At 40.3% G+C, this 25,356-nt stretch overlaps 1 protein-coding gene across 2 annotated transcripts in view; it reads left to right on the top strand.

The window, feature by feature from the left end:
* agmo (alkylglycerol monooxygenase) overlaps positions 1 to 25,356 on the top strand; it is a 74,649-nt gene that overhangs the window by 40,322 nt on the left and 8,971 nt on the right. For both annotated transcript variants that reach the window (XM_036135342.1, XM_021323331.2), the window contains 2 exons: positions 1,364 to 1,446; positions 3,217 to 3,322. In XM_036135342.1, coding sequence (XP_035991235.1) covers positions 1,364 to 1,446; positions 3,217 to 3,322 — 189 coding nt within the window. The remainder of the gene's footprint in view (positions 1 to 1,363; positions 1,447 to 3,216; positions 3,323 to 25,356) is intronic.

Below are 25,356 nucleotides of genomic sequence, written 5' to 3'. Positions count from 1 at the left end.
AAAATAACATTTCACAACAAAGTACTGGAGTATTATTTTTTTTTTGTTTCAGATGACAAACAGATCAAAATGTCCAACATTCATAATAATGGCATAAGAAATAGCCTCAATAATGAGTTAATCTGCTTCTTGTCAAGAGACAGAGTAATAACAGTGATTTCTGCGCTTACGGCACAGTTCTGCGACCAGATGTAGAGTTTTTGAGCCACCACAGCTGGTACAGCAGCGTTATGCTGGACCGCATAGAGTTTAAAATTGACCCCCTTATTTCTGTACAGTTTCAGTAGTTAAATGTGTTACTGGAGTCTGAAATCTTGGGCTGACATTTTTCTGCTCAGATGTCAGGGTTCCTATGCATGTTGAAAAAAATATAGAAAATGTATGTTAGTATGTCCCAGGTCTGGAAATTAATGGAAAAAGCAATTAAGAGTGTGGAAAAATATTTGTATTTCAAGACTTTATTCTTTGTGCCATTGTGTAAAATATTAAATTAATTATAATTCTGTCCGTTCTGCTTTCCTTCCTCGTATCCTTCCATCCTGGGGGTTTTGGAACAACGTTTTTTGGGTGGCTATTATTAATTTAGTCAGATACAAGCTCCAAACACCACCCAACTGATTTGTTGACACTATAACTGTATCCTCTCATGTGCTCCCATATGAAGACTAAAGTAATCGCCGTTTTATGGATTGTCATGCTAGGCTAAGCGTAGAGACACACTGTATGGTTGCATCCAGTTGATAGGTTTATTTCATCCTGACTGTATACGGTGTTTCCTCCTGGGTATGAGAGCAGTGAGATTTGGCTGTTAGTCTCTGTATTGAGTGTCAGAGAAACATAAACCCAAGCTTACAGCCCACGTCATCCTCAGGGGATACTATATTCCAGCTAAAGCCGTGGCCTTCGCTTAGAGAACAGACATTAGCTCCATGGCTTTATGTGTTTGTGTGAATGTCCCGAAGAGCTGGGAAAAGGTCAGTGGGAGTCTGGATGGGATATTTGCTCCAGTGTTGGTTGTTTTGGCTCCTTTTAGGGGATTTGTACTGCAGTCTCTTCATCTGTGGTCAAGTCCCCGGTCAAGAGCCATCTGAGAAGACCAAACCATCTATGTAAACTGGGCATGTCTGAGTCCAATAGCTGCAGTGTTGAATGGGTGCCAGTGGACTCACTCTGAAGGTCAGACATGTTTTGGTTGGCATTGCTAAATAAGTTGTTGAACACAGCCGTGAGGTTGACGGTTGCTCTCCCATGAAGGTCTCCAGCAGATATAACTTTACCAACTATAATATCGATTTTAGTGTTCTGTTTTTATACATTTTCTATCCTCACAATATTTCACATAGAAACTGTATGTCTATCCTAGGTGCTGTCTCAGTTAACTATTCTCGGGATGACCAGCTATGTTTTGCTCACCCTGACCTCCCTGGGCTTCATCATCGAACAAAGGTACGGTTTGGGCATTGCTTTTATTATAACAGTTTCTTTGTCTGATACTAAAATGTTCTGATTTAAAGCTGCAGTAGGTAAAGTTTGTATAAAAGTATTTTTTACATAGTCCTTAAAGTATCACTCATGTCCTTTAGAGTAAAGTATGAGACGATGAAAAAAAAAATCAAGCTCCTCCCAGTGGTTCTACAGGTATTTGATAAAATACACCGCTCCCGGTCAGAAACAACCAATCAGAGCCAGGAGGAATGTCTGGCACTGACTGGTGGTTAGCACCAGCCCTCCACTGTACAGCGCTACTATCATTCAAGCTCAATATTGCCAATGGCCTGGAGCTGTGCTGAGGAATGGTGGAGAAACAACTTGCTTTATACGAAGACTGACAATTTCTGGAGTGGTACCTGCTCAGAAAACAAAGGCAGGTAAACTTTGAAGTAACACGGCAGGCTCCAGTGTGGGGGTAGAGCTGTGGAGGTAGGGCTGCAGTGCAGAGCAAGGGGAGGCTCTCATTTTCTCCGGGGTAAAGGGGGTAAAAGGGGCAAAGGGAGCCGAGCACAGAGCAGGCAGAGAGCTGAAAGTTGAGGAGCAGGCACACAATGGCTCATAGTGTGCTCTGGTGGACTGCAAACACCAGGGACGTGGGGTGTTATGGGGTTGTCCCGCTAGCAGGTCTTATCCATGGCCGTACTCTACTCCACACTGCACACTGCACACTTTGAGGGTTCTTGGACAGGCTTTTTTCCCTACCTGGCTGGATTTGTTCACACCCTCTCACTAGATGGTGCTATGGTTATCAAGTAGAGTAGAGATGTCACGTGGGCCGACAGTTGGTGATTGGCCATGGGTGTGGCCAGCCAGCCATTTCTGATTGGTTGTAGGTGTGGCCGGCCAGCCAGCCGACAGCAGAGAAAGGGGGAAATAAAATCAGCCGTAATTTGCCGCCTCAGCACTACAGAGAGGGAAACACTGGATTCACCACACTGGAAGCTGGGAAGTTTAAAAAACTGGGAGAGAGGAGGCTTAACGGGCAGCGTGGAAGAAGCCACCGCATAGCCGCTACATGGGGTGGATCCAACCAAAATAACATTCTGCCTCATCAGCACAGCACAATGCAAATAAGCCCTACAGTTTAACAGAATTGTACCAGTTTGGAACAGATCAGACTCTCTGCTTTTGTTAACGGCTCTGTTGAAAACTAAAAGCGATACAGTGGAGCGGCGTTCGGGCAGGACGAGTAGAATGGTGTGGGGAAGACTGTGGCCATGAAAAAGTCCCATAGGTTAATTTATAGAGGAAGCAATGCAAGTGAATGGACTTGGCATGTTCAGCTGTTTAAACCACCAGAGTTGAACTACGGGACTGCACAACTGCAGTGAGACAGTTCGGCTTTTCCAACCTAAGCACAGCCATCTAAATATTGTCCAATCACAGTACAGTAGTCAGACACCCCGTGAGAAAAAGGTTCTGCCCACACATTGTGTTGAGACCAAACAGGGAGACCCCCAAGACACAGCTGAGGTAACGAAAAGTCATTTGTAAGAACAAATGTCTCGTTTCTCATGGAGAATGTAGCAGCCCTAAGTCTACGGTTTTCTCAAAACTCCCTACTGCAGCTTAAAAAGATTAGAAACTGATACGTTTCGATACAAGTGGAATGCACTGCTTGACACCATTGGTCACTCAGTTGACGGTCAATCAGTTTTAAATGACGACAATCATTTAAAACATGCTCAGTCACCGTTGTGTTGTTTTATGCGTTCTTATTTCCAGGCCACTGTCAGCTTTCTTGGAGACAGTTCGCTGTGTCATAATGGTGACATTGCTGCAGTGCAACTACTTAAGATCTCCAATGCCTTCACTGTCTGTCCCCACAGAGGTAAGATAAGCCACCAGGTACTACACAATTATGTTGCCTTTCTATTCTACATGTTTTTCTTTGACAAACCTTCGTATTTGTAATACCTCCAATACAACTTATGCTTCGGATAAATGTTTTCTTACGTTAGTCCAATGGCAGCTGGATTCTTGATATGCTGGCTTCAGGCAACAGAAGGTTCCAAGCTGCAGATGTTTTATTGTGTTTTTCTAAGTCTTCTAACTTATATACTTAATTTATCAAGCTCCACATGTCTTCTTCTTATTGCCTTTTCTGTGGTTAGATGTTTTTTCTCTCAATCCTTTAAGTTATTTTTATGTAAATATAAATCTCCTTGTAAGTGTTGACAGCTGCATAGTCTAGCAGCTACCATTACCTATGCATGCAATCTTTCACGATTTTTTTATCAAGGTCAAAGAGCAACAACCTCTCTGCTTCTGGTCGTAGAAATTATAGTTTGCAGATATGTATTTGTGCACGGAACGTAAGTAGTTCAACATAACCAGATATGCCACTCTTTATTTGTTGAAATTATTTCTACATGGCAAATAAATTACCAGGTTCAGTAGGAAAATCGGTAAATCCAACATTTATGAAATACACGCTGCTGATACTGTGCACATGAATTATTAATTGACTGGTGTGTGCTCAAAATAATAGCAGTGTTGGAGTTTAGTGGCGGTAAGTCAATTGTTAAAGAAACACATTTTGTAGAGGTGGCCCTTATTCAAGGGCCCAGACTATACATTTGTATGGTGATGATGCCACATTTATCTCTGAATTTAGGTTTTCATACACCACTTGTAATAATGTACTTTGATTAAGAAGCAAATTGGAGTGTGGAACACATTTTAAGAAGTGAAGAAATGTAAAAGTTACACAGCTGAAAAACATCAATTCAGTAATAGATTAGTTATTACAGCTATATGTTGCAGATGGTGCGTCTGCCCTGGGCCCACGGTTATGAAGGAGCACACTCTGCCCACCGCCAGACTGATGGTGGAAAAAAAAACCCCACAAAAGTAAAGTCGGTCTCTTAATGCTGATTCACATGGCAGAGTAATCAGCCCAAATTTTGCCCCAATTTGCCCCTTCCGACAGGCTCCGACTATCTTAAGAGATGTTCCTGTCGTGTGTTAGGAGTTATCTGGTCCACTTGGTAGAATGTCGGGACTGCTCCGACCTCAAATCAGGCATGCCGCCTGTTGAATGTCACATGTAGCCAATCAGAAATAGAAAAAGAGAAAAAAATATATAAACACAGCTCACTTCCATATCATAGAAAAATTTTAATTTTCAATATTCTCCAATAATATGAACAATATCAATGTCCCGGCTGTGAACAGGTTATATGATTTTAATCATGGAAAACTATAGCTTTAAAGAATATCGGGTGGAGGCAGTACGTTAAGCTCCATCTGTCATGAAAGGCATCAACAAAGTATGATTTAAGTATCTCTGCACTCCCTGTACCTCAAGCTGCACCAGCCATGCTGTCAAAAGCACATCTATGGTTCATGAAGCTGATTAAATGCCCCGTGAGATGAAGCTGAAGGCGCAAGTTCAATTGAAGAAACTCATCGCCTGCCTCCATTCAATCAGAGTCCGATACGCCTCTGATGTGAGCCAATCAGCTACGAACCGCACCTCCATGAAGCCAATCAGCATCCCACGCTCATCTTAAAAGCAACTTCAAATCCACGTCTCAGCCTGCTAACCAGCAAGCGCAAACGGATTGCATGTTGGATTTCGAATCAGATGTCCGATTCAACCCACCCCCAACCCCTTCTCCACCATCATAGCTGAGTTCATCTAGCTTCCAAGACGTTCCTCCATCCTCAACCCATCACAGTGTTTTCTCCCTTCAGTCTTCATCACTCCCTATCGCCTGTTATTGGTCCGGCAGAAGACCACCATGTTGAGCCTGGTTCTGCCAGAAGTTTCTTCCCAAAGGGGAGTTTTTCCTCTCCACAGTCGCTTCATGCTTGCTCATCATGGACAGTTCATGCAAACCTGTGTTTATCAAGTTGGACATCTATTTTAAACAGATCACCATATGGACTGAACAAACTTCTTCTATCTCCACTCCACCACCAGTTTCAGACCTGGGGGGGGAACATCCCTGTTCTCATACATCTACTTATGCATATTAAAGTATAATTCAGCATTAATGTTCCTGCCGAGGTCTGAGCGCCAAAGACTTAAAATATTGTATCAATAAAATCCTTCTAATTGCCATTTCTTTCTCTGTGAGTTTTTCAGATTGAAATTATTTTGTCAAACAGGTGAGTCCTCTGACCCCACCATATATTACTCCTCCTGTACACGCCCTGTGAGAACAAGTGCATAAAGCTGTTGTGCACTTGTTGACTTCATTTCCTCAAAACTCTTACTTGGAATTGAATAAATACATTTTTGGGAACATGGAACAGTTGATTCATCACTATGTTTTTAAAAAGTTGTGCTGTCTAGATACTTTCCTCTCCTGGCTACCAACAACCAGGGCAGAGCGCATGTGTGAATATTAGGGAAATTAAATATTTATTTGGTCTATTCACATATTCATTCTAGTGTGTGGGTAACTTTACTCTTAATCTGCTGCCACGTGTGTTGTATGTCTGTAAAACCGTATTTTTTCGTGGTTCATAATATTAAGAACTGAAATGCATCTGTGTTGCAATGTGACGGACTGGGGACCTGTTATTTTTCAGTGAAGCTTCAAAGTTGGTATGAGATTCTGTGTTCTGAAATGCTGGATTTGGTTTATGCCAAATGTTTTCTCTGTCCTGGGTTCAAATGTTTTGGTTTTCCCACATGAAACACACATGGAAGTTAAACTCGTACAGTCTGTTTCTGAATGTACAAACATGCACTTTCATGTCAGCAGAACTTACTCAAGGTCCTGTGTTTACATTTTCGAGTTTTTAAAGACTTCTTTTAGCATCTTGCGGCTTGCTTTCAGGGGAACTTGCGTGGACGGCCAGATCCAGGCATGTTGGCAGTGGTTTTGCCAGATTGTTTTCCTAATGGTGGAATAATTTGTTTCAAATTATTTCAAGACTCACTTGAACAGCGAGAAGCGCAACAAACTGAATGCCTGAGGTTTGAAAAGCACAAACCTCCTTCAAAATGCTGAGTAATGATGCCAGCATTATGTGTACCTGAGCGGAGCGTATACATGTTGGGGTAATCTAATGCCGGGCATACACTGTACAATATTTTCAATCGTGGTACTCAGATACATCTCAAACTGTACGACGAAACTACAGGTTTTAAGAGTTCACTGCTCACCATATCTGTTCTTACACTGTGCGGCCCGACGCTCTGATGCGACCTGACTGCTCACACAGTGCGTTCAAAAACCACACATTGGACTCAGCCCCGTAGAGAAATGGCGCTACTCGGACTCGTCTACCCAGAAGCCAAATGTCAACAGTAGAAGAAGAAAAGGTGGAAGTGTCGATGCTCACTGTTAAATATGAGGCTCACTAGAACGAAACGTGCTGCTTTGGAAATTCTGCCAGTTTCTCCTCCGTAGTTTGACCCCATGTCACACATACCGCCGTCATGCTTCTCTCCACTCCTGTGTTTTCATTTGAAAAGACGAAAAATAACTTCCTTGTTTGTGTATGCACAGTTCGGAAGGTCGGGGGAAATCGGCTCGCGCTCACGATCGCTCACGATCACTCACGAGGGCCGACTGAATTTCAAACATGTTTGATTTTCGACCGACCATCCGATTCCGGGTCGGGAGGAGGTTGTGAGAGAGGCGACTCGCCCCTCGTTACCTCCTTGTATACGACACGACACAGGACGCACAATCAAGCTAAAACTCGGTCCGATCCAAAAAATTCTCGCACGATTGCAGAATCGTCCCGAAAAGGGCAAAAACTCGTACAGTTTACGCCCGGCTTAACTTATTCCTCATAAAAAATAATTTTTTTTTTATTCCATTTCACTGATTTTAAAATGTCAACTCTTTAGTTTGCATTGTTTATTTTAATCTTTTTGTGATCTTAAAATTGATATCCATCTGTCCAAATGCATTTATAGAACCTAGGCTGTCCTAAATGTCACGTTACATGGATATGATGACTGAATGTTTTCGTATCTAAAGCGGGTACATGAGCATCTTCAGACGGTTCCTGGTGTGTTGTGGCCTGTTTTCCTCTGATTGTGTGAGCTGTGTGGTCTGTTTTGTGTGAGGGAAACGTGTTTGAGCCGGGTGCTAAGTCCTGCCCCGCAGCCCTGTGATCTACGAGTCCAGATGCATCGCCCAATTGACCATAAAATTGGCGTGCCTCTCTGGTTCTGGCAGCTCAAATGTAGATGGAGGCTGACCTCTCATTATTTGCCCTCCCTCCGCTCCAGCGGCCTCTTTTTCTTGCCGCACAGCCCGGACTGCTTGATGTCCCGGCCGGCGTGAAGCGGAGCAACACTTCTGGAAGCAATTAGTGTCGTCTGCCACTAACTAGCTCGGGTCGATGAGATTTGCCATCGCCTTTTTTTTACGTCCTTTGACTCCACATCTGTGCCGCGAAAGGTGTTCAAATGACAGCCCAAGGTTTCCCCAACTTTTCTTTTTCTCACCATAAAATGTAATAAATCTGAATTAATTCTTTTTAGAAAGCGGCGCCTGAAACGAAGCTTGCGAGCGGACGGCTGGAGAGCAAAAAAAAAAAAAAAAAAAAAAGCCTTTTTGATTTATGCCGTACATGCTGCTCAGCTGTGTCACCGTGCAGATGTTTCTATAAGTGATTCATTAAAGCTCATTTCAAGTCGCAGTACATCAGGTTTAGCTGGATAACTGTCTTGCCTGCAGGTGGGGGCTCAGAGAAAATGCTCACAATTTATTCAGAATGGGGTTTTGACATATTTCCTCCCTTTTGTTCAGAAGTACTGCAGAGGAAAAGAAAGATCGGGCCCGCCCCCAAACTTTAGGCTCCTATAAAGATATATGATTCTGAAACTCTTTGTTGTGAGGAGGGTTTTGAAGTTGGGCCAATCAATTAACAGTCTGTAGAAACAGAGAGGGGGCAATTCCCGTTTAATTGTGTTCAGGCTCACTGTACATTTGAAAGGAAAGGGGAAAAAAACTACAAAAACTAGGTCGGTTTGTGGTCCTTCAAAACCAGTGGTGTGATATACTGCACCCTTAAAGCTCACAGCGGTATTTATAGTGGCTCTGGAGATTTCCCTTGTAAAGCTGCAGGCTTGACCTGTAAACCAGGGCTGCCTCTCGCTCCCAGCCGCCCACTCGCCACTCCAAAAAAACAAAACGGAGAAAAAAAAAAAGCCCCACGTCTGCGGGACTCACGACGGAGTGTGTTTGGTTGTAGGCCGACCGTACTCCATGCCTCATACAATGCGCTCTACAGGCACTGACACCCCCGGTAAAGTTAAGATAAGATGATCTAGCACTATAGAAATATCCCAACCTTTGATTTGAGACAATTTCTCCACGGGAAGGTGTTTTTGTTTGTACTCAACACATCTTTTTCTCTTAAATAAAGTTCTTACAGTGACATAGAGTCTACCTGTCTGTGCTTCAATATTAATATAATTCATGCTGTTCTGTGAAGGCCTCATAGTTTTGCTAGATAACATTAGAAAAGAATCAGTAACATGAAGACCAAGGAACACCCCGGACCAAACCTGCCCCGATATGACCAGGCAATGAGGCCAGTAATGAGAAAAAAAACAAAAACAAACAAACAAGAGGCCTGTAGTTACTCTGTAGGAGCTGCAGAGATCCACAACTCAGGTGGGTGAGTTGGTCCACAGGACAAGTATTGTCATGCGCTCCACAACTCTTCCAATTATGGAAGATTACAGATAGATAGATATCTTTAAATATAAAAGCCTATATGGGAAAAACTAACACTGTGTTTCAGGGTGATGTACAGTGCGTCACCCTGAATCCGACCATTCCCTTGGAGAAATATTTGGTTGGCAGCATTGAGCTGTAGGGATGCTTTTCTTCAGCAGGAACAGGGCAGCTGGTCAGATGTAACGGGGAAATGGATGGAGCTGAATCTAAAGCAGAACTGGAAGATAGCCTGAGGCTGCAGGAGACTAAAGGGCAGAGGTTGACTTTTCAGCAGGGCAACAACAACCTGAGCTACAATAGAATGATATAAAAGCCTATTTATGTATTATAAATGGTTTTTATATCATGCAAAATAATGTATCATAATGACCTAGTTTTATAATGTATAATAATGGCCTAGTCAAAGTTCACATCTAAATGCATGTTAGAATTTGTAGTGAGACTCTGAAACTGCTGTTGTCTAGCCTATGTGACACTGTCTGAGCTAGTTTAACACATTTCAGTCTCGCTGTAGGCCCAGATCCACCGGCTCTTACTGGCCACGCACGGCACCGCTCACTTTAGAGTGTTTCAGGAGCAGGTTTTTTAAGCCCGGGTTCCTCCGGCTCTGCTGAAAACCAGGCTGAAACCGAGCTGTCTTGAGACCAGTTTTGACCTGAACACACTGCTTTTCGGTGATTGGCCGAGGGGCGAGCAGAAATGAGAAGGTTTTCTCAGATGAAGTCCAGAAAAACTTAAGAGCGATAAACTAATATTAAGGACCACTATGAACGGAGTGGGTCAAAGTGAAATATCATTGTGTTATTTACACACCATGAACCTTGCCTGAAGGAGGGAAAAAAGGACACTACAGCTTTCTATACCTAGACACGCTGTATCAGAACCCAGGATTTATTGAGGCTTTCTCTCATTTTACACTGAAAGTTTTGTCTCTGAAGTGTTCATCCATCCATTTCACTGCAGTTAAAAATTAGTTTTATAAACATGTTCTCCTCACCTGCTATGACTGAGGCAAAAGATCTCATAGAAAGGTAAATTTTAACTCTTTTAACTTTTGCCCCTGGCACCGGTGGCCACTCTAGGGGAGCGCAAACTCGGCTGGGAGAACCAAAGTTTGCAGGCTAGATGGCTTCGCCTTTCCGCTTCTCTCTCTGTCTCTCTCTGTCTCTCTGTCTCTCTCTCTCTCTCTCTCTCTGAGTAATCCAGGTATTTATACCGGTGAATTACTCCTTAAAAAAGTCCAACGTAATCTTGCAAATACAGCTATAGAACCATTATTAGTATTTTGCCTTTTAATTATGTTTCATTTATAATGATGTATTTTTAATGGTTCACCATTTCTCGTAGACTTCTTTAAGGTGTCAATATCGCAAACGGGGCGGGGGCTAAACCAGTAACCAGGAGGCTTTTACCCTCTTTAAGGCCTTTTTTAGGCCGGCCAAATCACAAAGCGAGTGAAGGTAAACCGAGTAGGGAGGACCCTAGTTGGGTGGAAGAAAAGAAGTGTGATTTATGTGCAAAGCTAGTAGAGACATACTCCACATGACTTGAAGCTGTAATTGCAGCAATTTATGTTTTTACACAGTCTTGACTCTAGTTGGTGATCAGAATAGCAGGTCATACCTTTAATTTTTTGGCCAGACTTTTGTTGGTAAAAAATAAATAAATAAATAAATAAATAAAGAACCATCTATCAACTTAATTTCAGTTGTTTTCTTATGATGACTTATTTCTGTATTTTACACTTTGTGTAATGAACAAAGCGCTTTTGTGTATATTTACCATTACAAGACCATATAAGCGGCTCTACAATATTGTGCATGTCTGCCATGAGTTAACAAGGAGAAGCAATAGAACCCACAGACATATGATGTTATTATGAATACATACAATCATTAGTGTATGTTCATTCTTATCTGTGAAAGGTAATACCAGTACATCTGGTTTGTACTGTGAATAGTTTGGTACAACTCCACGCAGCACATGAATGAGGCACCCTCTCCAAATCAACCCCACTATGCCACCTCCAATATGGCGGCAACGTCAACGTGCGATTTTGCTTTCAACGAGGCGTCTACGTATATATGTCTGTGATGGAGCCAAGTGACTAGGCAACGTCCAGCGGAGGAGTGACAACAAAGAACGAGTAGCCCTAACCCTGTAGCTGTCTCTTTACTGCGAGGCACAGCAGGACAGTCTACTGCGCCCGGTGCAAAGCTCTTTTTAGCTTCAAGGAGGACCAAATAAAAACTATCAGGATGAACGCCTGGTGTATATTGTTTCATTAGAAGAGAGTTTTCCTTCTATGATCAAAATCTGACTTGGGTTATGATGAGAAAAAACATGAAAACATCAAGCAGAATGAATATTTTTTTAAGGCACTGTAAATATCAACCACTCAAAACGTCACTAGTGGCCCGGCGGTGGAAGGGTAATTATTTGGGCTTGTTTGAACACAGGACCTCCTCATTGTGTCTGTCAATAACTCTTTTTTTTCATGCTAAAAGATTTTAAAGTCTAAAATGCGATGTCATCTTTTGGACCACCGAAGCTCTGGCTAAAATCAGTCATGCAACCAATGAAGCAGCCTAGTAGAGAAGGAGAAGGCCAAAAAATGTTTTTCCAAAACAATGTGACAGACTGACAAAGTCATCCAGAGAGTGACTACTGAGCGTCGCTGCTGCTCATGGTGGTTCTACAAGCTACAGAACTTGGGGGTGTACTTCGATTTTAACACACAGCCGTTTCATTTTAGCTTCATCTTTAACAAAAAAATTACATTGTGGTGTTTAATTGTTCACTTGAAGTCAAAGTTAAATCATAATAAAATTGTTTTCTTCCCAGTTTCCCTTTATAATGTCCTGACACATAAAACCGTGGAACTGAAACAGGCTGAACTTGCAAGTAGGATGATTTATGTATTTACTTTTTATATTTTTTATTTTATAGATTTTTTTTTTTTGCTGAGCTGTTGTAGTTTATTGGATTGTTGTCTCTTGGTTTAATTTCTGCCAGCGGGTGTGTGAGGGAGCACACTGACTGCAGTAGTCTGTAAATATGGTGGCATGCAGGTTTTGATAATGTAAGCCAGGACTGTGCCGTGTGGGCTCCTGGTTTTGCCTGCAGGGACATGGAAACAAGCTCCAGATCAGAGCGCAGACACTGCGTGTTCGACACTAATTTTAGAGCTTTTCTCTCAAATGACCACTAGCTGTTAGTGTAGCCACAGCAATTTACGAGAAGAGTTTATAAAATATGCACCTGTCTTCGGTTGAGAGACAGGCGGTGTTTCTTATTTATGCTGACAATAGAAGAATCATTAATTAACTTTACGAGTCAGAGCAGCTTTAATTGTCTTCCTTATATTTCTTTTGTTTTTTTCCTCCTGAGGAGAATACGTAACAAAGCTTTGGTCTGTTGTTCTTTTGCGATTTACTGAAGTGTTTCTTTGCAATAAAATAGTTTATGATGTGGAATAGCAGCTCAAGCTAATTAAAAACTTCAGAAGCAAGTTTAAAACGACGTACTAATTTTTATTTGAGCATTTATTTAAGGAAACAATTTGTTAGATTTTCCGCATTTTCATCCGTTTGCCTCTTTCCAATCAAAAACCATCCCCTGCCAGAGTTTCACAGGAAAGATAAATGCAATCCGACCAAAAGTAGAGGTCAGCATAATATTATTAAAGTCACACCTCGCACAAAGGTTGCACCTCAGCACCAAAAGCCTTTATCGTCAGCCTTATCCGTCTCTAAAATATACCAAATCCCATCCTGTCTTTTCCAGCACGCCTGCGGATAAGACTGTAAAGGTTAAGAGGCGTCTGTTATCTGATGGTATCTTTTCCAATCACTGAAACTCAGGTGTGAGAGGTTAGCTGTTTTTTTTTTTTTTTTTTCTAAAGCAGGAATGAGTGGTAGCAAAAGGCAGTGCTGAGGTTAACAGGCTTCTTTGGAGCTGTGGAAACTCGGCGAGCATGACATCATTTGAGAGCTCACAGGAGTGGAAAGGAAAGGAAATCTCCTCCCAGGGAGAAAATGGGAATGTGGGGGGGGGGGGGGGGGTTGAAATGGGAACGCTGGGTCGGACTGTTCTGTTGAAGTAAACAGCGGGGTGGTTTTGCATATACACACGGGGTGAAATATTATCAGTCGACGTGCAGGGGATCGTGCCCGTCAAAGAGTAACCGCTCGGGTTTATGTTGTCACTCCGTTTGCCAGGTAGAGCCATGGAAATCTAACAGCAAGTGGACCTTCGGGAGTTTTCTACTCTAATTTAGTTTTGCTTCTGTGGGAGTTATAGTTCTAACGTGGCCAGCACTGAGCTGCTTTTTAATTTGTCTTCCTCTGTTGTGCTTTCATTCAAACAGCTTCAGGGCTGCAGCTTCAGGCTGATTGAACCTGACAGAAGCTCCTCTGAAATGCACATAAACCAGAAGCTACTTATAAATCAGAGCAAATTATTAAAGGCGTCCAGTTAAGAATTTTACAAATGTTTATTTGCTGAATATCTGTCAAAATGCTGCTGAGAGCAACTTTAGCCCCCCCGCCCCCCTCCCTCCCAACACTATATTTCCAGCTGCAGTATCTTGCCTGAAGTGATCTGGAAAAAGTTTCCTGCTGCCAGGATCTGCAAGACTGTGGGGGCTTCAAACTCACAGAGGCTTCAGATTCTGTGCTGCAAAGTTTTCAGCACAAGTACATTCTCTGTCAGCCTGTACCGGCTAAAATAGTTTGTGCAATCCCATTTACAGCCGTAAAAGGACAGGATTGCTTATAAAGCATTGACAAATAGAAATAGATCAGGTCTAAATCCAAACAGTTGTCTGCAATAAAATAAGAACATAAAGAGAGACGCAGAATGAGAACAGGGATAAGAAAAAGATTGTTTCTATATTTCCCAAAAGAGAAACATGATAAAGATGATGTAGATGGTGAAATTTGAGTCTTTCATGAAACACTTCCTGGCACTCCTGGTAAGAATGTCTAAAGAAGCAGCATGATTTTGTGCTAAGAAATGTAGAAAAATCCAAACTTTAATTGCATTAAGTCAGTGGGGGAAAAAACATATGAAGCAATATCTTTTATCAAATTCATCAATGCCACAGTTAACAGCACTCTTGTATGGTTGCTTTAAACCTAATGCAACTAAGGCATTTTTTAAATTATTACTTTTTATTTTTTAGGCTGATCAAAGTATCTTGGAACTTTGAATTAAAAAATACATGACTTCTTGCTTCTTGGTATTAATATGATGTGACACAGAGGGCCTCTTTTTTTAAACACTCTTCAAAATCAGAAAAAAAGGGAGAACATGTCATATAAGGCAGATGTGTTGATCTTCAGAAATGAGAAAACGGCAACAAAAACATAATTTCTTGTCTAGACATGGTCATATCTACTGTCAACAGTAATCTATGTTAAAAAAAAAAAAATTGTTTACTAATCTTTAATTTACATTTGATTAGCTCTCCAGCTATGTGCATTTTGGTTCTGCTACCATTACGTAAGCCTAACTAAAATAATGGAGGCTTGGCAACTACCACAGGATGCAGAATAAGCTCAAAGTGTTAGATGTCCTCTAGACGAGGGTCACTGACCTTTTTTGAAACTGAAAGCTACACGAGTGATCCTGTGAAATACGAAGGGCTGCCAGTAGTGACTTTTGAACTGGAAGAGTCAGAGCTCACATTAACGTGATGTAAAATAAACAGATTTTTTATGGGGTTTTTTTCAGATAGTGTCCTTTTTAAATCTATATTTGTGCTAGTCTGATTACAAGGGAAGAGCAACCAACTAAAATGTTTTAGATTCAGCTCACTTGAGGGTTGTGGTATTTTAAGAACAGGCTCGAGGGCACCACATGGGGTCCTCAGGAGCTACCTGGTGCTCGTGCGGCGACCCCTGCTGCAGACTGTGCAAGGTGAAGGAATGGATTAAACAAAAACGACTACATGTGTGCAGGTAGCACTTACAAAACTATGGGCAGAGGGGGCCGTAATGTTGTGTAAGAGGTTAAAAGAAAATTGGGACTAAGAGCCTAATGGTTGTTTTTGAACTTTGTTTGGCCTTTACATGTTGCTTTGCTCTTCTCCTTTTTTATTTCAGTGTTCATGTTTTTTTAATTTAATTAAGGGACAGTAAATAATAATCAACAAGAGTAGATTAAGCTGGCATGCAAATATGACAGATTTAGCCACAAGGGGTCATTTTTATCTGCAGATAACAAACAACAAAAGCTATAACAACCTTTTGTTATTTATTGTTTATGCTGATGCTAAGTAAAAAGGCCATTTTTGGAACCAGCGCTAATGACTTTTAGTTTTTGTTGCCTAGGTGCCCACAGTTAAGTACGGTGCAGGATCTGTAATTCTCTCGGTCTCTATTTTTCTTCCAAAGACCCTGGAAACCTTCTTGGATTGCATCTGATCATGAATTGCTTTAACAACAGAACATTATAAACATAAATCTGCTGGCTTTTGTAAAGAGACATTTAAAAATAAAAATAAAACAGGAGAAAAAAAACTTTGCTGTGGCCATGACCGGGATAACTGAGAATGAGCGAACAGGCTTAAACTGGAGGCAATCGGATTTTCACTTTTACATTTGCGACTGACTTGGTCTGGGCCTAGGAGGACTGGGCCTCCGTGTCCTTAAAAACAGCAACGCTCCAACTACAGGTTGCTCAAGGGCGAACCGACAGAATTGACTCCTGGCAAAGTGTCAAAACGTTTTCAGAAAAACAGAGTGAAAGTCCAGTTGCCTCTGATTTTAAACTGAAAAGAGTTCAGTCGAATAAGGACTGAAAGCAAATGATTGAATAAACCCAGAAACAGAATCTACCATCTCCATGAAGTTTCTTCCACTCAGAGGCCCTGACCTCTCTCTCTGCAGACATTATTGCCTTGTCAGGAACAGCAAGTTTAGGACGCTCATCTGGTTTGTGCGTGCAGTTGATTTTCTGCTTCATGATAGCTTCCTCTGCCCTCCAGAATGTCAGATCTCTTTATTTTCTAATTTTCAACTTTAAAATAGAAGCTCTGATCCTGTTTCAGGCTTTCTACTCATTGTCTTATCCAAATAAACCGTAACTTTGCAATTGATCTTTGTTTACCGGGTTTTGTTGCTGCGCCAGTGCGTTGACTCGCGCCGACAGAGACAGATGAGCGGATTGTCTCTGATTAGTGTCTCATTGAACAAACCAGAAAGCCACCCATGTGGTGGGGAAACAAAATGACTTCAAGAACATTTGGCCCTAAAACATTTCAACTGGAATCCACTAAAAAGTCAGCTAGAATTTCTCAGAATTTCGATGAGCAGTTTGATGGAGTTTGGGAAAGTACATAACACCGTATATGATAGTGATTTATCCCAGCATTCCCGTTCTCCACACTCATCACACCGCGGACCTGTATGTTTGTATGTGTATGTGCACCTGGGCATAACTTCCACCTCCAACATGTAAATATTAATGATTTAAAAAAACTGGGAAAAGAAAAACTGTTGCTGAAATGCTCGGAAGCAGGTGGTAAATAGCAGGTCACTGGAGACACGTTGCACTCCAGCAATGGCTCCTCTTTGGCTTTATTTGGCATGCAGATTGTTTACCTCCCATCACTACAACACATTTAAAGTGCTGTAAAATGTATTTCCCCCATTGCAGATTTTTAACATCTTTGATTGTTTTTTGTTTTGTTAAATGTAAATATTCCATACAGTCAGATACTAAATACCACCAGAAAAACATAACAAGAGTAAATACAAAAAACACATTTCAAATGAATATTTCATTTACTATGGAGACAAAACCAACAACCTGCACATGTGTTGAAAACTAATTACCCCTAAGCCTAAAAACTGGTTATGGCTACCATTAACGATAATTGACTATGAGTCTTTTACGTCACTGTTCAGGAATTTAACCCAGTCTTCTTTACAAAATTACTTAAACGGGACATAACATGGTTTTTAATGCCCTCTTTTCCATATTTAAATCATTCAGTTGTGGTCTATATAATGTGGAACTGCAATGCTTTGGTGTGAATTCCTTGTTTTTGTGCCCCAAAGCCCTTTTTGTTTTCCGCTGTTCTGAGGTGTGTCTGAGAGCAACTCGTTTTGGTGCGTAGGGGGAATTTTACACCCAGGTCACAGAGTATTCCATCTGACTTTAAAATATCAAAGCAGCTGGTCATTGTTAAGAAGGATCTAATTGTTGAAACGGCTTTTTCAATAATCTTCCTGGTCAAATGAAGGTTTGCGATGGGCAAGTAGCTCTGCAGAAGTAGTTTGTCCAACATTGTTCTGTTTAAACAGTGGTTTGATAATTGCTGTTTTCTGGGCCTGAGGGAATACATTTCAGGAAAAGAGTAAGTTTATTTTTCTGAAATGATGTTCTAGTTTTGCGACAGATCTAATGGTACACACTTCATCCCAAAAATCTCACATTTGCCTTGTCAGTCCACAGGTTTTCCCCAAAATCCTGAGGATCCCTGAGATTTTTTGTTCTGTTAAATATGAGATTGGGCCTTCATTTTTGTTCAGAGTTTTCCCATTAATTATATTTCTGCTCAGTCTCTTACCTATTGCTGATTCATGAACACTGTCCTTTGGCAAGTGAGGCCTTAAGTGCTTTAGATGTAGTTCCAGGTTCATGTCCTTCTAAATAAAAAATGTATTTGTTCTTGGAGTCATTTGGTTGGCCAACCACTCCTGAAAATGTCCCCCAGTGTTCCATGTTTTCTCCATGTGTGGATAATGGGTCTCTGTGTGAGTCCCAAAGTCTTAGAAATGGCTTTTTTACCCTTTCCAGGCTGATAGATGTCAGTGATATTGTTTCTCATCCATTTTTGAATTTAAAGCTAAAGTTAATAATAATTTATTCATAATTCATAATTATTTTTACTTTTCACATAGGGACAGGCTGGTTTAAATAGCTTTTCTCTACTAAATAAATCACTCTTTGACAACAGAGTTTATCATTTATTAAGATTATCTTTGTCGACAACCCGGCGACCCCATGAGGGATTAAGCCAGGGGTGTCAAACTCATTTTGGTCTAGGGGCCGCATTCAGCTTAATCTGATCTCAAGAGGGCCACACATGTAAACTCATTGCAAGATTAAATAGAACTAATAAAAGTGGACTTGTTGTTGATTTTTATAATAAATTAATTTCACTTTTACACAATATATTATGAATAACCTCAGCGTTTTTAAGAAAAGTATGTGCAATTTCAACAATACTTTTACTCAGTTAAACATTTACTTGTTTAACTTGTTTATTATGCATAAGAACTGATCTCAGTGGTTGTACAATGTTGAAAAACATTTATTCACATTTTTTGGAACTTAAAAACACTGTCCTGAAGCACAAAATACATCAAACAGATAAAAATTAAGAAATTATTTAAAATCAATTTTCCACAACTGAAGCTCAGTGCTACCATCTGCTGATTAAAACACAGCACCCCTTGTGGACGATATAGGAACTGCAGATTTTCAATTCAACGAAGAACATATTTTTTTCAATAATTGTTTTATCATTCTCTTCCTTTTATCTCCTCTTTCTTTCACCTTTTCTTTTTTTCTTCTTGTTCTTCCTTTCCTCTCCTACTTTCCCATTGTAGTGTCCATATCATTTGAGATATTCCCCGCAGGAATCATAATAAAACTATTCACATTCACATTCATAAATCAAGCGGAGCACTATGGCAAAAGCAGTACGGCTCCACTTGTTAAAGTCAAATCTGATGAGCTCTTTTTGACATTAAGACAACAATTCTTATTGCCACATTGCCAGACAGGACACTGGGGGAAAACTATATTATTATTATTATTATTATTTTTTATTTTATTTTTTTGAGTAATGATAATGCATTTATCCACCGTATGTTTGATACCCCTGGATTAAGCAGTTTGGAAAATCGATGGATGGATCTTTGTCGACGAAAATGTGTTTGATGATTTGCAGCATCTATTTTGCTTTAAAGCAAAAAGAGGAGCTTTATTTGGAGGGAAATACTTTTCCACAGCACTGTTGTTTTGATTTTGTCGTAACCTTCTGCATTTCTGCATACCAGTGGGGTCCTTACCTCTATCTGGGCCACCCAGACAACTCCTGTGAACGATGAGATGTAAAGTGAATGCACCACACATGAAAATGGGCATCCTCTGGGTTTCTATCTTCTGCTTTCAATGTGGCGTGGTAATCTGCAGGAGTTGCTGTGGACCCTGCATGTCGTCCTCTAAGAGACACAAAGTGCACGCCTGCAAATACCAGATGTTAGAAGGAAAACCATCTAAACAACTGCAGCATTTTCAACTGGCACACCATCAGACTGCTTTGTGTTTTGCTACACTTTCACATGAAACCACTGCTGTTTGACATGTGTTTTGTCTGGCTGCTCCGCGTCCGTCTTTCTGTGTTGAGCGCGTGGGAGTGGAGCTGCGATATTTCTCATGGCAGCGTTACAGATCGAGCTGCACGGAACCTCTGGTGGGACATTAACCTGCTCAGTGTATCCTTCCTGAGTCTGCGCTGCATAGAGGCCGTAGATCTGCTCACCATGAACGCAGAGGAAGGCCCGCCGTGTGCGAAAAGTGCTGACAGAAAGTTTTCCACGTTTTCCCTCAAAATCTTTAAAAGGATTTGATTTATGACTCGTGCAATGCTTTCTTTCATCTATGCGTTACTGAAAATGGACGCATTCACTGAGGTTTTTGGAGCGTTTTGTAAGTGTAACGTTAGTAATTAAAGTAGCTACAGTAATGTATAGTGGAATTTAAACATATCATGTACACTTTCTCACCGAAATGTCATTCTGGTGACATACTGACATTAAAAACTCTTGATTCTTGATTCACATTTTCTAAAATGCAGGATATTTGATAACTATCTGTTTTACTTGGGACTGGATGCTGGATGTCACAGGGCTGCTGATGGTCACAAACCGTTTTGCATTGTTGTGGATCTTTTTGGGCTTGAAACCACTTGTGGTTGTGTATCCGTGTTTAGTAAAGTTGCCTGGTATACCACACGGCACTTTACTTGAGTCATCCCGAATTTCTTAACATTTTGCGTCTAAGCAGTCAGGATTTCTTTGAATCTTTTAAAGTGGTTTTGATCATCAGCTTTTCAGGCTTTCTAAACACATTTTAGGTTTTCTTATGCTATTTTATTCATTATCAGTGTAGAAGAATTGATCAGAGGCCTGCAGCTGATTGCAGGTTTTCAGTTTTAGTAGCATTGAGACAGAGTTTGGTTGATTACAATCATCACCGTCTTTAAAGAGGAATTGCAATGGTCAGCCTTTCTGCTATCAGGTGAAAGTCTTGCTCTCTCTCCCTACCCGAATAAATCCGTCTCAATATGTTAAGAAAATACAATTCCCTACTTTAAAAAAAATCTTACATCGCTGTGCTTCCTTTGATTTAGTTCTAAAACACCCTAAATGGTTTCTGAACATCTCAGTCTTTTTCATTCAACATTAAAGAGTGTTTGTATTTTTCAGTGGAACCTTTCATATGGTGCATTCACCGATCAAAAAAAAGTTTGGATTATCCCGTTTCTGACCAGATAGTCACCGGCCAGAGCTGATGAAGCTAAAAACGACTAAAGGTCTGATGTTTTTAGCTTGGCTTTTCCTTCCACATGTGTCTGTCTGTAAGGGAAACAGCCCCCTTAGCTTAGCAGGTCATCATCCAGACAGACAGGAAGCCACAGAAACAACTTCTGTCCTCCACTGTTCTCTCAGCGTAACCCTTATTGTAAGTATTTTTTACATCTCTTAGTTTGTTGGGGAAAACAGATTTGTAAGATTACGTTCACATACCATTTCTTTTAACAAAGACACAATAACCTATTTCAAAGCGTAATTTATGTAATGCAATCAGAAATGCAGCTACTTGAGGTTATTCTTCCCCCATTTCATTTGCTTTAGTTCTATGTAGCTCTTTGTTTTGTCCCCCACTCATCATACACTACTTTAATACATTATTTGAGCTGCTCATACCTACACTGCAAAAAGGGAACTAAAAGTAAGTAAATTTTCTTTGAAATTAGTGTATTTTTCCATGATTTGAGGAGGTAAATAAGATTATCTAACAATGGAATAAGATTTTTGTACTTACAATAAGAATAACTCATCACCATCATCTTATTTCTAGTGCATTATATCTAATTATCTTATTTTAGGGGTCAAAATACTCATTCCATTGGAAGATAATCTAATTTGACTGCTCAAATCAAGAACAAATACGCGTATTTCAAGAAAATTGTACTTATTTTTAATTCCATTTTTGCAGTGTAAGCTCCTAAATGATATTCTTCATTGCCTTTAATGAGTCCAGCAATTACTCAAACTGTTAATTACAAACTGGAAATGCTTAGGATACATTTTATGTGCTCCAGAAAAACAGTTGTTTTAATTCAGACATGCATTTCTTCATCAGTTGATTCTTCATATTGAAAGAAGCGCAATCAATCCATGCTTTTATTCTTTCTGTCTCTTAAGCTCTGTGTATCAAGATTCAACAGGCATGATCAGGAACTGTTAAGAAATACTTCTATGGTTTATTTCCACAGATTCAGTACAATACGCCCACCTCTGCAGTGCATTGTGAATTATTTTCCAATACAGTTCAGGCCAGGTCTGGTGGACTGTAGGCAGCCATATGGAGAGGGAGCTCTGGAAACTTCCCATTGCAGGCCATATATCACACGTCTGACAGCAGCCATTCTGCCTTGTTTTCATTTCAATCACGAGTGCAGCTGTGTTGGAGAGCAGTGAGATTCTGCGATGTTAACCCGCTGAAGGCTGGAAGTTCATTACCACGGGTGCTGAAGTGGGTGTTTGCTGGATCTCCTCGGCGCTTTGCGTTCGCCGACGTTAACCAGCGTCGCTTTCACTGATTGGATGTTAGCGGCGCGAGGTCGCAAACGTTTGTTAGTCTTACACAGCCAACAGTGCTAGTTAGTATTTGAGAAACTATACAGTTTCATCAGGATATTTACTTCATGTGTAGCTACAGAAATTACTGTAGATGTTCACTCAAAAACAAATCCATCCTTTTCACCATTTTCATGAACTTGAGAAGAATATGCTTGGACCAGGGGTGTACTGAGAGATTCTCAAGAGACCAGATGGTACACATTATTGGGCTCATAAGAAAGAGACATTTCTGGTCACACATATTGCTGTACGGTTTTCATAAAACCATCAATGAATTACACACATTTGAATAAAACACAAAAAATAAGAACAAATAGGACAGTTTCCAATTCAGACATTATTTAAATGCCAAGGAATATAAATGAGTTTTCAGGAGGGATTTAAAATGTTCCAAACTTTGGGCAGATCTTATATTGAGGGGTAAGCTGTTCCACATATTAGGTGCAAAAACGGCAAATGCACGGTTCTCCTCCACTTTTATATCTGGTTCTGGGAACTTGTAGGAGTAGTTCATTGCTTGATCGTAATGTTCTGGAAATGGAGCGGTCCTGCAGGAGATCTTGGAGGTAAGTGGGGGCTAAGCCATTTAAAATTTTAAGAACCAATAAAAGAATTTTAAAATCAATCCGATAAGATACAAGCAGCTAACGCAGAGTAGCCAACGCTGGGGTGACGTGTTCACACTTCCAGGGTTCTAGTTAAGAGTTGAGCTGCAGCGTTTTGAATCATTTGGAGACGCTTCAGGAAGGGTTGGTCCATTCATTTTACACTATTTTGATGCGTCATGATTGGCTGTGAAGTGAATGTCTCGGAATAAGGTCTCTATTCTCTGTGAACCTCCTAGTGGTGTCAAAGTAGACAATATCAAAGGGAGCCCGTCCCGTAACTGGCCGGTTGTCGGTTCGATCCCCCGCTCCGACCGTGGCAGTTGTTGTGTCCTTGGGCAAGACATTGGCTGATGTATGGCAGCTGTGGCTACTAACTTAGCTCACCACTGTGAATGGGTGAATGACTGACTATAGTGTGAAGCGCTTTGGGGTCGTCGGACTTGAAAAGCGCTACTCAAGCCATTTACCATTTTACACGCAGCATGCCGAGGTGAGTGAAGCATGGTGTGACATCAAGGGGTGTTAATATTAAGTCATTGCTACAGTATGTTTTTTCAGATTATTTTTTTTTGCAGTGGCGGTATGCATGTGAGAGTTGTGGCCTTTGTTCTGCAGAACTTAATGTCATGCCAATAAAGGCCCATGGCAGCCTTACTTGTCTGCTGATTAAATTGTTTGCAGCGTTATTAAATCTGTTCTAAGATGATGCTGAAACATTAGTGTCCTATGAGTTATGCCTTCTTATGTCACTGAAAGGAAAGGCAGTAGTTTGGGATGGATGCAGGGATTTATTTAAGTCTGTTTTTTGTTTTTTTTAATACTGAAGAGGTTTCACAAATCACAAGCTGCCTTTTACAGATCAGGCAGAAGGACTTTTCCTCAGTGCAGAATAATCCATTCCAGCTTTGTCTTTTTGAAGTGACTGCAGTCTTTAAGCAGGACCCCGTCCAGTGTGCTCCCAGAACCCAAAACAGTAGTAAAATCTGCCTTTTCTGTGTTCTCAGAAATAGAGATACGGCTTCATAAATCTTTAACTTTGATGACTAAATGCTATTCAGGATCAGAACTCAGAATCATCTGGTTGCGAGGCAAAAGGTTCAACAACTGCTTATATGTGATCTGAATATAAAGAAAAAACTTCACCTCTTAAGGTTTTTCTCTGAGTTGAGTTTCAGCAAAGGAAAGCCGTCCACACACTCCCACTGACTAAGTTAAGGTCAACGAAGTAGGACAAACCTCTTACAAAAACCACATACGTAAGGCGTTTTGCATTACAACGCTTTGCTAAATTCCCTCTGCACAAAACCAAGTGAGTGCGAGTCGATGTGCTGACCTCTTCTCTTTGGAAAAGATCATGGTGCTTATTTGTGGACGATCAGACCTGCTTCCTTCCACATGTAATCTGTCCCACATGGACTTCCTCAGAGTGTATTAAAACGTAGCTCAGATGGAGGATAAATGAGGAGTGATGAACAGAAGAAAAATAGGTGCCCTCCACATGCGGCTTTGATGGAAGCTGCTTGTCATGTTCTGGTCTCCAGTTTGAGTGAAACATGACTTGCGAGGATTTGCCAAGTTTTCGCTCTGGTCTCCATCGTTGTCCGTCAAAAAAAAACAAAAAAAAAACTACTCAGCTTGTACTTGTGGAAATCTTCCATCTGTTCTGACTTCGGGGAATTTGGACTTTTAGACAATCTTGTTTGATTTGGATTTAGTGGGTTTCGTCTAATTTTTGATGAAAGTGAAGGGATCTTGGACTTTGGGCCTTTCCTGGTCCGACACACAGCAGTGAAAAGAGTCTTAACTGCTGCTGGTTTAATCATTAATCATGAGTAATATTTTTACTGGAGAAACCTCTGTTAGGTATCCCTTGTTAGTTTTTGTTTTCATTTCATGTTTTATATCAGATCTGCTAAGTGTATTTTTTATATATTTGATTGCTGATGTACCAGAAACGTAAATACTTTTGCATTTTTGTTTTGATAACCTCATCTAGGAGACCAGATTATTAATATATATTTCAATTCATGTGTGAGCAAGAGAATAAACCTCATATAAGAAAGATTTTTCAACATGTGGGCCTCTTATGTGAAACATGAAAATTTGCACATATTAATGAAATTAGTCTTAACTATAATTTATTTCTTGAATCTTTGCAAAAATAAATCCATTTATTTAATGCTAAAATTACTTTTTATCAAAACAGGAAGTGGCAGAAGTCTTTATTGTCTGCAAGTAGAATTGATCATATAGCTATTCTTCATAAATGCTTGTATAGATCACTTATCCGTGCAACTCTCCTTTTGTGTTTATTCTAATAATTTTATTGTTAATAAAACCTCACATAATAAAAGAAAAAAGGGCATATTTTGCTTATTGTAGTAGTTTAAATGTTCTTTCCTGTCATATTTGATGTATTTAGCATTGATATATTGCAAAATACCTAAATTATAACTATTATAAACAGCAGTAATAATAATAAGAAGAATGTATTTTCTCTCAAAACAAAATCTGATTTTGAAGTTTTAACTGTGGTCTGTTCCTTTTAAGTATTTAATTTAGTTATGCCATGAAATATAAGAGTTCATTATAACTATGATCTAATTAAATAATACAACTATTGGAAACAAAACTCAAAATATGGGATTT

The sequence above is a fragment of the Fundulus heteroclitus genome, chromosome 3, assembly GCF_011125445.2.
Source record: "Fundulus heteroclitus isolate FHET01 chromosome 3, MU-UCD_Fhet_4.1, whole genome shotgun sequence".
Classification (NCBI taxonomy): Eukaryota; Metazoa; Chordata; class Actinopteri; order Cyprinodontiformes; family Fundulidae; genus Fundulus; species Fundulus heteroclitus.
The sequence above is the reverse complement of the archived record's forward strand: the minus strand, read 5'-3'. Positions and strand labels throughout refer to the sequence as shown.